The following is a 13377-nucleotide window of genomic DNA, read 5'->3' on the forward strand; positions in this document are numbered from 1 at the left end:
GCTCGCCAGAGGTAGCCTGACTGCCATTAGGTACCGAGATGAGATCCTCAGACCCCTTGTGAGACCATATGCTGGTGCGGTTGGCCCTGGGTTCCTCCTAATGCAAGACAATGCTAGACCTCATGTGGCTGGAGTGTGTCAGCAGTTCCTGCAAGAGGAAGGCATTGATGCTATGGACTGGCCCGCCCGTTCCCCAGACCTGAATCCAATTGAGCACATCTGGGACATCATGTCTCGTTCCATCCACCAACGCCACGTTGCACCACAGACTGTCCAGGAGTTGGCAGATGCTTTAGTCCAGGTCTGGGAGGAGATCCCTCAGGAGACCATCCGCCACCTCATCAGGAGCATGCCCAGGCGTTGTAGGGAGGTCATACAGGCACGTGGAGGCCACACACACTACTGAGCCTCATTTTGACTTGTTTTAAGGACATTACATCAAAGTTGGATCAGCCTGTAGTGTGGTTTTCCACTTTAATTTTGAGTGTGACTGCAAATCCAGACCTCCATGGGTTGATAAATTTGATTTCCATTGATAATTTTTGTGTGATTTTGTTGTCAGCACATTCAACTATATAAAGAAAAAAGTATTTAATAAGAATATTTCATTCATTCAGATCTAGGATGTGTTATTTTAGTGTTCCCTTTATTTTTTTGAGCAGCTGTAGGAATACAGGTCAAATCAGTCATTGACACAGACATGGTGGCGTAGCAGGAAGACATGCCATACCATAAACCAAGAGGTTGGAGTTCAAATCCCAGATGAGGACATGTTGAATAATAATTACTGTATAAATATACAGTACATACACTATGTAATCATTTATGTCATACGTACATTGAAAACGCTGACGCTATTTCGTGATGTTCTGGGGACATCCTTATTTATGTTTGATGGGAGGCATCATTTGAACATTTGAATGCACATGTGCAGAGTTATGTGAACATGTGAATTATCATCACATGTGAATCACATGTGGTTTCACGATTTCACATGAAATTTCACATGTGAAATATGCGCAAATCATGTGATTTTCAACATGTGAAATCATGTGGGTTTTTTTTTATAAGGGTAACTGCACATTCTTGTATGATAACAATCAATATGTGGTGGTGCAAGTATACAGGTGAATTCCATGTTTTTTCTCTCCAGATGTACACTTTGTCACCACCCTCGAACTTTGTTATTACAGAGGGGAAGATCCACAACATGTGAGTTCATCATCAGAATCTATTCAACATGGTGACGGTTGTGGAATACAACAGTGCTTTCAACAGATACACTGGATATACAGTTGGAATATATCATGCTGAGATACAGAACAAAGATCTGTTTTTCTACTGCAAAGATGATGGTGAACTTGTCTACAAAGCTGGATTTAATAAAACAGGTAAGCACCCATAGAGGACAGTAGTGAAAACATAATAAATGTGCTTCAGGCAAAATGTATTTTACATCATGTGTGTTTTATGGCATATAAAATATTCTGCTAAGCACTATTTGGTTGACTCTAACATGAGTGAGGTTTGTATTTGACAAGTCAGGGAACTTCCAGAAAGAAACCTGTCTGTGCAGTTCTTATCTAACTTGTACCATCCCAGGGTGGAATCTTGCCGAGTTTGTTTTGAGGAAGTGAAAGAGAACTAGCTTGGGTATCAGTCTGACACAACACAAGCCACCTCAATTGACTCCGTCTAAAAGTACACTTACTAAAGCTTATAGGTGGAACACATTGAAATACAAGAGACCTGGCCAGTATGAATCTGTCCAACCTTATTGGACATTTACAATACCAGTCAAAAGTTAGGACACACCTACTCATTCAAGGGTTTTTCTTTATTTTCTACATTGTAGAATAATAGTAAAGACATCAAAACTATGAAATAACAAATATGGAATCATGTAGAAACCAAAAAAGCGTTAAACATATTTTATTTGTTGAATTATTCAAATTAGCCACCCTTTGCCTTGATGACAGCTTTGCACACTCTTGGCATTCTCTCAACCAGCTTCACCTGGAATGCTTTTCGAACAGTCTTGAAGGAGTTCCCACATATGCTGAGTACTTGTTGGCTTCTTTTCCTACAGTCTGTGGTCCAACTCATCCCAAACCATCTCAATTGGGTTGAGGTCAGGTGATTGTGGAGGCCAGGTCATCTGATGCAGCACTCCATCACTATCCTGCTTGGTCAAATAGCCCTTACACAGCCTGGAGGTGTGTTGGTTCATTGTCCGGTTGAAAAACAAATTATAGTCCCGCTAAGCACAAACCAGATGGGATGGCGTATTGCAGCAGAATGCTGTGGTAGCCACGCTGGTTAAGTGTGCCTTGAATTCTAAATAAATCACTGACAGTGTCACCAGCAAAGCACCCCCACACCTCCTCCTCCATGCTTCAAGGTGGGAACCACAAATGTAGAGATAATCTGTTTACCTACTCTGCGTCTCACAAAGACACAGCGGTTGCAACCAAAAAGGACAGATTTCCACCGGTCTAATGTCTATTGATCATGTTTGTTGGCCCAAGCAAGTCCCAAGCAAGTCTGTTCTTCTTATTGGTGTCCTTTAGTTGTGGTTTCTTTGCAGCAATTCGACCATGAAGGACTGAATCAGTCTCTTCTGAACAGTTGATGTTGAGATGTGTCTGTTATTTGAACTCTGTGAAGCATTTATTTGGGCTGCAATTTCTGAGGCTGGTATCTCTAATGAATTCACCCTCTGCAGCAGAGGTAACTCTGGGTCTTCCTTTCCTGTGGCGGTCCTCATGAGAGCCATTTTCATCATAGCGCTTGATGGTTTTTGCGACTGCACTTGAAGAAACTTTCAAAGTTCTTGAAATTTTCCACATTGACTGACCTTCATGTCTTAAAGTAATTATTTGAGCTGTTCTTGCCATAATATGGACTTGGTCTTTTACCAAATAGGGCTATCTTCTGTATACCACCCCTACCTTGTCACAACACAAGTGATTGGCTCAAACGCATTAAGGGAAGAAATTCCACAAATTAACTTTTAACAAGGCACACCTGTGAACTGAAATGCATTCCGGGTGACTACCTGATGAAGCTGGTTAAGAGAATGCCAAGAGTGTGCAAAGCTGTCATCAAGGCAAAGGGTGGCTACTTTGAAAAATCTCAAATATAAAATATATTTTGATTTGTTTAACACTTTTTTGGTTATGTAAAGGACCACCAGAGGGCAGGCTGGTCCCACGGATAGTAGCCCAGCCCAGCATGTGAGTCAAGGTGATCAGAGGCATTTATGCACAGCTGATGGTACTAATGACCTATTCTCTTTCCCCTACAAGAGAGAGAAGGGAACCAGCAGTGAGGGGGACTGGAGAAAGAAAAGAGTGTTTGCTTCTCCAACGGAGAGGACATACCTTTCAGAAGGGAGAAGAAGAGGACAAACTACCTCTGGGGAATGGCCACTACGGATCCAGACCACCACCCGAAGGGAGCTCTCCACGAACGGATCGTTAAGGCGGTGACACACCTGTGATTCATGTTATAGTTTAAAGATACTCACCTTGTGTTCCTTGTTCTTGTAAAGAAGATTTGTGTTTTCTTTGGGAGATCATCCTTGATTGTCTTGGAGTTTTTGAGAAGAGAAAAATACCTCAATAGAGAACTTTGTTCAATTAAGAAAACCTGCTCCTGACTCGTTTATTCCACCTTTTCGCTTTAGAGCAACCTCAAAGTACTTGGTCTGCTCACAGTTACTACATGATTCCATGTGTTATTTCATAGTTTTGATGTCTTCATTATTATACAATGTAGGAAATTGTCAAAATAAAGAGAAATCCTTGAATGAGTAGGTGTGTCCAAACTCTGGACTAGTACTGTACATGTGCATTAGTAAAATGGTAGAAAAAGAAAATAAGTGTTTTATGATATTTTCCCCTCGCAGTTGAGCCCTCCATCCATCTGAGGTCCATGACACCCCTCCAAGTTGACGTGCAGCTCCTACAAGTTCAACCCCAAACAGATCAGGGTGACCTAGTGGAGGGACGGACAGGAAGTGACCTCAGATGCAACTTCCCCTGAGGACTTGGCCAATGGCAACGGGTACCACCAGATCCACGCCTACCTGGAGTACACGCCCATACCTTTAGAGAGGATCTCCTGTATGGTGAAGCATGCCAGCTTCACTGAACCAAAGAGCCTACACTGGGGTAAGGGAACGAGGGTGTAAGGGAACGAGGATGTAATGGCTCAAGGAATTAAGGGAATGAAGAGATGAGGAAACAAGTAGCCACACTGAGTTTGACAGGAATTTACTGGTTTAACAAACTGAGTGATACTGGAATGGCTTAGGGAAGGGGGGGAACAAGGAGATTAGGAAATTGGAAACAAGCAGGCAAGTGTGACTCAAAATGGCTAGGGTAAGGGAATAAGGAAGTAAGGAAGCAAACTGAGTGACTGACTGGAATTTCTGTGGTAAGGGAGCAAGGAACTAAAGAAATAGGGAAGTGGGGAATCAAAGAGCTCATATTAATGTGGTTCACCATTTCAGACATACTTTTATTTCATCCCAGACACAACTCTGCATGATTTAAGTGTGGTTATATGCATGTTAGAGATGTGTTTGTTTTGTGACTAACTTGAGCCATTCTAACTCAGTCTGAGAGGAGTAAGATAGCCGTCTGGGCTGGTGCTGGGGGTGGTCTTTGGTGCAGTTGATCTCGATTACTACAACAGGAGGAAGACCACTTGTGGTGAGACATACAAGAATCTATCAAAGATAGTATAGTTCACTGGTGGTGAGACATACAAGAATCTATCAAAGATATTATAGTTCGCTGGTGGTGAGACATACAATCCTCTGAGATATTACATTCAGAGGCCTACCTTTTGACCCACAATTGCCTCACAATGACCATGGCACTAAGTTTACCTGTGATAAGTGTGTAACTTTTTACAATGCCCTCGTTAAGCTAAGGCCAGACCAAGTGGATAGGTTGACGCATGAAACACAGACGCAGAGCGCCTCCCAGCTGTGGCACAATGCAAGGATACTGCGCATCACTGCCAGCACAGCACAACAAACCCAGGAAAATTCTTAAATGAACACTTGCTCCTGGCTTTTAGAGGGAATTCTGCCACTTGGTACTGCAACAAGGACAAAGGCACACAACTGATGGAAGGCAGAGGATTTGCTGTGGAGAGAAAAGGCCTGGTGGTGCATCCTGGCCATCCCTGGTCGGCAGCTGGGATTCTGGATCCTGGAAGTGAAATGTGACCTGAGGCTCCAAATCAAATTTTATTGGTCACATACACGTGTTTAGCAGATGTTATTGCGGGTGTATCGAAATGCTTGTGCTTCTAGTTCCGACAGTGCAGCAATATCTAACAAGTAATATCTAACAATTTCACAACATATACCTAATACACACAAATATAGTAAAGGAATGGAATTAAGAATATATAAATACTTGGACGTGCAATGTCAGAGCGGCATAGACTAAGATACAGCAGAATAGTATAGAATACAGTATATACATATGAGATGAGTAATGCAAGGTATGTAAACATTATTAAAGTGACATTATTAAAGTGACCACATCACTGAAGGAGTTTTTGACCCAGTCACGTGGTGACGTCAAGTCACGTGGTGACAACAAACAGTTTGTCATCCTTCCAAATGGGCCAAGTGGATATTACCTCCAGGTCCAGTTGTCCATGTTCTGTTTGGTCATCTGGACACCTACAGAAGACCTGGACATCCCTTTAATGCAGACTATACACAGGGTCATGTGACACGGTTACATAATTTTTACGTTCTGCACATGCTCCCCAGAATTGTAGATGACTTTGTGGCCAGTAAAATTAAGCTCTGCAGCAAGTACAGCGGGTTAGTAAAGATGCCAGTGAACTAGATGAAGAGGAGATGGGGGATGGGCATAAACTTCTCAGCCCTCTCCTGTACTCCCTGTTCACCCATGACTGCGTGGCCATGCACACCTCCAACTCAATCATCAAGTTTGCAGACGACACTACAGTGGTAGGCTTGATTACCAACAACGACGAGACAGCCTACAGGGAGGAGGTGAGGGCACTCGGAGTGTGGTGTCAGGAAAATAACCTCACACTCAACATCAACAAAACAAAGGAGATGATCGTGGACTTCAGGGGCCTGTTGCACAAAAGTAGAATTAAGACATCCGGGATAAATGACTCAGCTGAGCTCAATGAAGCCAAAACATGTGCGTCCAGGCTTAATTGGTTGCACAAAGACCAAGCCAGGATGAGCAGACACGGATTCATTAAGCCAGGTGAAACCAATCCTGGATAGGTGCGCGCTCACGGCTCACTCAAATAGACCCCGCCACAGATCACAGATTAACTGATTTACCATGGCAACTAGAGCCGCGTACTTTCCCCCGTCGGAAGCACAAATCCTCATGGAGGCATACGAGGAGGTAAAATATATAATTAAGAAGAAAGGCAACACCGCCACAGTGATAAAGCAAAGAGAAAAAGCGTGGCAAAGTATTGCAGACCGCCTGAATGCGTAAGTAGTGCACAATTACACACTCACCGCTCCGCTGAAACATCACAATTACAATTCAAATATTTAATTCACATCTCCAAAAATGCAGTTGTACTGTAATTATGAAACGGTAAAATTTTTAATTGAAATGCACTGCAGATATGAGTGAAATTGTGTAAAGTAACTCCATCACACTGTATAAAGCTATGATAATTTTTTTGATATTTTTACTGAAAACAAGACAAAAATACCAAGTAATTTTTTGCAGTGTGACTCCATTAAATGTGTGTGTGTGTGTGTGTGTGTGTGTGTGTGTAGATTAAACATGAACGGGCCAAAACGGACATGGCAGCAGGTCAAAATCAAATACAAGAACATTCTGCAGAATGGTATGGTCCCTGACTAATATTTAACAAAGCACAAGCATATATTGTACCCAGAAGGTGCCTGCTCACACATTGTCTGTACTGTTTTAGCAGTGAAAAAGAATACCCACAGACAAGGCACGGGTGGTGGGTCACCAAAGGCTGACCTTACCCCAGCAGAGGACATGGCCTTGGAGCTAAATAAAGGCAGGCCCGTCTTAGAGGGGATCCCTGGGGGGAAAGAGACGAGCATAGGTTCCTCCCAAGATGCCACCCGCTTCATTCAAGGTATGTCCTTCCATCTCTACATGGGATACAACCACATTCATATTGAATCAATTTGGACTGTCTGACTTTGGTTTACCTATTGCCTTGCAGTGTCTGGCAGCACTGTGTTCCTGTTAGAGCCACCAGCACAAGCACCAGACGATGCTGATCCAGTGAGTACTCCATCAAAGGCATACTGTAGGCCTGGCATGTCTTGTCTACTAGCTTCAATATGAATCCGATTAAATGTGATAGGGTGAAGGCCCCAGTGCAGCAGCAACAGCACATGATGGAGACGATGATGAGGAGGAGACCATCTCTCTGGATTCCAGAAGGCATGAGGTATCATGTTAAGACTGTGAAAGTACTATTTACTCTACAATGGTGAGGAGTCCTCATCAAAATCAAAAAATCTAATTTATTTTACAGGACCCAGATGCTATACAGTGGGAAAACCAGCCTGGCAACATAGTGCGTATTAATAAAAGGACACCACATCCTGCCAAATTCCAGCTGCGCTAATTGTATTGTGTTCACAGAGCTCACAAGCTATCAGAAAGTTGTATGGCAACCACCTCCGGCGCCAAATAGAACTGGCAGACATAGACATTCAGTACAAGAAGAAAAAGATGGAAAATCTTGCACTGGAGTCCGAAATAAAAAAGAGGACAATTAGGAAACTGGACCTTGAAATAAAAAAACTTGAGAGGGAGGTGAGATATGCCTTCAATGTACACTGTATGCTAACTGTAACACAAATGTATTAATCATTATTTTTCTTTCCTCCCCCAGCTCCAAGAAGATGACACAGCTCAAAATAAAAATTAGGTATATTCTCGTAAAGTCAAGTGAGCCATGACATATGAGCTCTTATTGTGAGCACACAGGACGGTGGCATCTTTCTAAGGTTTTTTTTATTTTCCCAGCAATCAGTACAACCAAGTCATCGTTATAAGGCATCGCCCTCTTTTGCCCACCCCCCCAGCACCAGGTGTGGCCACTAGCCTATATGAAGGCCCAAAATTGTGTGTTCCTTTCTGCTCTGACAATGGCATGCCCATTCGTGCGAGATGTGGTGGATGAAGAAGCACTTGTGCTGAGGAGAGCCTTCAGGCGAGAAAGGGTCTTCAGGGACCGGTTGGACCCACTGGCCTTCCCTGATGACCATCTATATGAAAGATACAGGTTTTCTGCAGATGGCATCAGGTATCTATGCAGACTACTGGGTCCCAGGATTAAGCACCGCACTGCACGGAGCCATGCACTGAGTGTGGAGCAAATGGTTTGTGTGGCCTTGCGCTTTTTTGCTAGTGGAGCCTTCCTGTACTCAGTGGGGGATGCAGAACAGCTGAACAAGGCCACAATTTGCCGCACAATAAGGAGTGTGTGTCTGGCTATCAAAGCATTAGCAGATGTCTTCATCTCCTTCCCTGGCCACAGAAGACTCTGTGACATCAAAGAGGAGTTCTATAGGATTGCAGGTAAGAGGATCTACAAATTACAGGACAACTGTTAACACATAGTAGGATACTCATTACTTTGCGTGACAGGTTTCCCCAATGTCATTGGTGCAGTGGACTGCACACACATAAGGATAAAAGCCCCCTCAGGTGCCCATGAGGCCGATTTTGTGAATAGGAAATCCTTTCACAGCATTAATGTTCAGGTGAACATAACTTTTTGATATTGTCCATTGACGAACACTCTGCATTGCCAGTGATGTGCATTGATTGGTGTAATATTCCTCATCTTATGATTTCAGATGGTCTGCAATGCTGACTGTGTGATCAGCAATGTTGTGGCAAAATGGCCTGGCTCAGTCCATGACTCCAGAATCTTTCGGGCCTCTGAAATCTATCAGTGCCTATCACAAGGTAAGCCACACAACCCCTATTTATAACCATCATGGCTGTGTCAAGAATATCACTGTGTTTATGAGGTAGTAATGATGAGATTTTGTGTTGACAGGTGAATTCTCTGGTGTGTTGCTGGGAGACAGGGGGTATGGCTGCCAGCCTTTTCTCCTGACACCTTTCACAGACCCCCAGGAAGCACAGCAGGCCTACAACCATGCCCATGCCAGGACCAGGGCCAGAGTTGAAATGACCTTTGGCCTCCTGAAGGCACGCTTTCACTGCCTTCACAAATTAAGGGTCAGCCCTGTTAGGGCATGTGATATTACTGTGGCTTGTGCTGTCCTCCACAATGTGGCCTGCCTGAGGAAGGAGAGGGCCCCCAGAGTGCCACCAGCCATGGACTGGGACAATCCGGCAATCTTCCCTGATGACGACAGTGGTCGGCTGCTGAGGGACCAATATGTGTTGAATTATTTTAGTTAGTATGTGTGCTTTCAATTTTGGTTAAATATGTCCTGCGGTGGCAGAGGAATTTGGGTTTTTTTGGGTTCGTTTTTTGACGAATTTGGCCTCTTATGATGTTTGTGCGGTATACTGTGTGTAATACAAGGCTGCAGGGAGGCTACTGCATCCATTCATTTGTCTGTTCAGTTGATGTGTATGGATTTGTCCTGCATTTATTTTAGTGTGCAGACATGCAGGGTGTGTTATATACAGACCTTTGAATGTGTATGTATCATTTTGTATAATATGCTTGGATTCTGTGCTTTCCATCTTGTAGAGTCACTGTGACTTCAGTTTCGAAAGGAGCTGATGGTTTACCTGCTTTGTTTTGTCCTTATTCAATAAAGGAACATAATGTTACACATTGTGTTTTTATATTCATATGGAATGTGTATTTGTTTATATGACAGAGTACTAGGGCCACACTGAAGAAAAAGGATAAAGTCATAAATTTATGAGGCTGGTTCTTTCTGCAGAAAAGCTACATATTGTTTTTACAGTTTTGATACTTATGACAATGTGATACTTAATATTCTGGCACATCAGCATGTCTTTGTTTATGAAACCATACTGAAGTACAATTTCACGAAATGCCCCACATCTGTCATTTTAACAACTGTCCTCCTTTAAAACAACTGGTTACAATATTATGACTTGTGTTTTTTTCCCCTCTGTGGCCCTAATATTCTATCATTTTATATATAGCCTTATAGTCTATGGGAAACTGTAAATTATCTAATGATAGCAACATCATCTAAAAATCATTTTTTATCCAAAATCATTGAAATTAATGATCACAAACGTTTAAATAATAACAGTGGGTCTAGTTATATGTGATAACAATGTATAGTGAGCAGTGAAATAACTATTGGTTTCCATTTGTGGTGACTGCTGACTGACATTAGGGATGAGATTAAATAGATCCTGGAATTTAGCCTGGTCTGGAGCAGGCTAGCTCCACAGAATAAATCTCCATGGTAATTTATACCATAACATATCCTCCTGCCCCCTATCCATCTTTAGTGCAACCGGATTACGGATCAATTGAGCCAGGATCACCAAGATATCCTGGCTTAATCCCTTATCCTAGTTTTGTGCAACAGGCCCCAGGATACAGAAGAGGGCGCACCCCCCTATCCACATCAAAAGGACAGTAGTGGAGAATTTTAAGTTCCTCGGCGTACACATCACGGCAAACTGAAATGGTCCACCCACACAGACAGTGTGTGCGCAACAGCGCCTCTTCAACCTCAGGAGGCTGAAGAAATGTGGCTTGTCACAGAAAACACTCACAAACTTTTACAGATGAACAATCGAGAGCATTTTGTCGGGCTGTATCACCGTCTGGTACGGCAACTGCTCCGCCCACAACCGTAAGGCTCTCCAGAGGGTAGTGAGGTCTGCACAACGCATCACCGGGGGCAAACTACCTGCCCTCCAGGACACCTACACCACCCGATGTCACAGGAAGGCCAAAAAGATCATCAAGGACAACAACCACCCGAGCCACTGCCTGTTCACCCCGCTATCATCCAGAAGGCGAGGTCAGTACAGGTGCATCAAAGCTGGGACCGAGAGACTGAAAAACAGCCATCACTAACATTGAGTGGCTGCTGCCAACATACTGACTCAAATCTCTAGCCACTTTATTAAAAAAATGGATGTAATAAATGTATCACTAGTCACTTTAACCAATTCCAATTTATATAATGTTTACATACCCTACATTACGTATAGGGTATATATGTATATACTGTACTCTATACCATCTACTGCATCTTGCCTATGCTGTTCGGCCATCGCTCATCCATATATTTATATGTACATATTCTTATTCATTCCTTTACACTTGTGTGTAAAAGGTAGTTGTTGTGAAATTGTTAGATTACTTAGATATTACTGCATGGTCAGAACTAGAAGCACAAGCATTTTGCTACACTCACATTAACATCTGCTAACCATGTGTATGTGACCAATAAAATTAGATTTGATAAAGAGGAGATGGGGGAGGGGCATAATGTTAAGAGTAGGTAAGTTCATAACATTTCTCAGAAGTCTATGAATTCACAAACTGGTAGGGATAAATGATCGTGTGATATTGTGTTTTATAAAAGGGTGATAACTGCCACTAAATCATCTCATGTATTGAGAGAGGAGATATGTTGTTACTCATTATGATTTGTTATGCTGTATTCATTATGAAAATGGAGTTCACATCATCTTGACTGAAACCAATAACGTAGTCGACTCTCTGTAATCATTTTGTCATGCCCACTACCAACCTTTTTGCTTATGTTGCCTAATCATTTGGTTATGTTATGTCACTACTGCAACAAAATATTAATAAGAAAAGTAGGTTATCTGTCAGTGTTAAATATACTACCAAGTTGTACATCATTTGTTCAGAGTCACTGTATTTCATGTTTTCAAATAAAAATTCAGTTACATTGAACAATACATTGCAGTTAATGAGGTTACTAGTACCCTCCCCCCACCCCACACTACTTGCTGGAAATAAGCTCCCCTCTCAGATTCACAAGGCCAGCACAGATATGTAGTATTTTATCGATTTTGGAGACCAGTGTGATTGGCACAGTCTTTCAAACGCTGTATTGCCCTTTCGACATGGATGCGGACGTTTGCAATACGCCGAGCGTTGGTCGCCTTCTCACAGGTGAGCTGCCCTCCTTGGCACGTGAACGCTGGAATGACCAAGGTCACTCTACGTTCATCCGGTACGTCCCGGATGTTAAATCCACGACCCCCAGTCGCCTCATCCCCAGAGCGAAGGTAATCCAGAAAAGCCTGAGTGCTGTGTTGTGTATTTATCACTGCACCTGCCACCATAGACATCTGAAATGAACACAACTACTCCACAAGGAGCAACAGCCACTAAATACTTTACAGTGTTGCTGGCATAATAATGGCCGTAAGATTCACTCTGTGAGTCTAAATGTTTTAGACTGTGTGACACCAAAGCGCTGTGTTAAATCAGCCATGACCAAGTTGAGTCTAAGTTTCCTGAGGGTCATCAGTGTCTTGTCCACTACATGCACTGAAAATGATGTAGGAGCAAAAGGCTGTAAACATGATACATGGGTATGAAAGGCAAGCAATGGTAGTCCTTTATATAATATAGTATCTGCAGGTTTGGCAACCAGACTGTCGGCAAAAGTTCTCGATCCCTCATTGGATACCTGGGTCATCTCCATGGCACTGCTGATCTGTATAGTTTGACTGCAATAGTTGTGGTCCTCCAGCATAAGATCCATCCATTGTGACTGAGCATCAGAGAAGCCCTGGGATGCAGGAGGTGACCCACTCACCCTGCTTGACTACAGTCATCTTCACGGTTAAGCATAAAATAATAGTTGTCATTGTAAGCTTGGACAGGCAATGGCACTGGAATATCTGATCAATAACATAGACATTTTGGAAGTGAACTAATAAAAACTGTTTGCCTGGTCAGTGAGCTGAAAACACCAACCTGCTGTTGTAATGTTGTCAGTGACTGCAACTGTCGTTGCCGTGTCTTCTCTGGGGCTCTATCGTAGCCTAGTCATAGCGTTGGGTAAGGGTTCTCGACTTTGTCAACAAAGTGGAACGAGTCTTCGGCGGTTTCTTTAATTTGAGATTTCGCAACCACAATTGCTTGTCTTCTTCCGCAGTTGGTAGACGATGGAATGTGTACCATGGTGGACGTGCATTCTGACCTTTTTAATGGTGTATTAGCTTTAACCACAAACGTCATTAGCTTTAACCACAAAAAATAACGTTAACAACGAAGGTAAAATGTACTATTCAACTAGCGATTAAGTTAGCTAACTCCGGGAGCAAACATCTGCAATAAGAAGTCTACTTCAAACTGGAAACTGTTCAGAATATTGTGGAT

General features: G+C 42.8%; 1 protein-coding gene across 5 annotated transcripts; it reads left to right on the forward strand.

Moving 5' to 3' along the window:
• The first annotated feature begins 1194 nt into the window (after window positions 1-1194).
• Window positions 1195-9866, forward strand: LOC139568020 (putative nuclease HARBI1). 5 transcript variants are annotated; one of them, XM_071389689.1, is made up of 11 exons: window positions 1195-1391; window positions 3309-7146; window positions 7237-7298; window positions 7381-7467; window positions 7555-7596; window positions 7665-7838; window positions 7918-7953; window positions 8052-8606; window positions 8676-8791; window positions 8888-8999; window positions 9094-9866. In XM_071389689.1, exons 8-11 carry the CDS (start codon window positions 8135-8137, stop codon window positions 9462-9464), a joined length of 1071 nt encoding a protein of 356 aa, XP_071245790.1. In that variant the 5' UTR covers window positions 1195-1391; window positions 3309-7146; window positions 7237-7298; window positions 7381-7467; window positions 7555-7596; window positions 7665-7838; window positions 7918-7953; window positions 8052-8134; the 3' UTR covers window positions 9465-9866. The 5 variants fall into 5 exon arrangements, with proteins under 5 accessions (XP_071245790.1, XP_071245791.1, XP_071245789.1 ...); XM_071389690.1 differs by having other exon boundaries at window positions 3309-6882; window positions 6970-7146; window positions 7918-8606; XM_071389688.1 differs by having other exon boundaries at window positions 7918-8606.
• The last annotated feature ends 3511 nt before the right edge of the window (window positions 9867-13377 follow it).

The sequence above is a fragment of the Salvelinus alpinus genome, chromosome 2 (genome assembly GCF_045679555.1).
Source record: "Salvelinus alpinus chromosome 2, SLU_Salpinus.1, whole genome shotgun sequence".
NCBI lineage: Eukaryota > Metazoa > Chordata > Actinopteri > Salmoniformes > Salmonidae > Salvelinus > Salvelinus alpinus.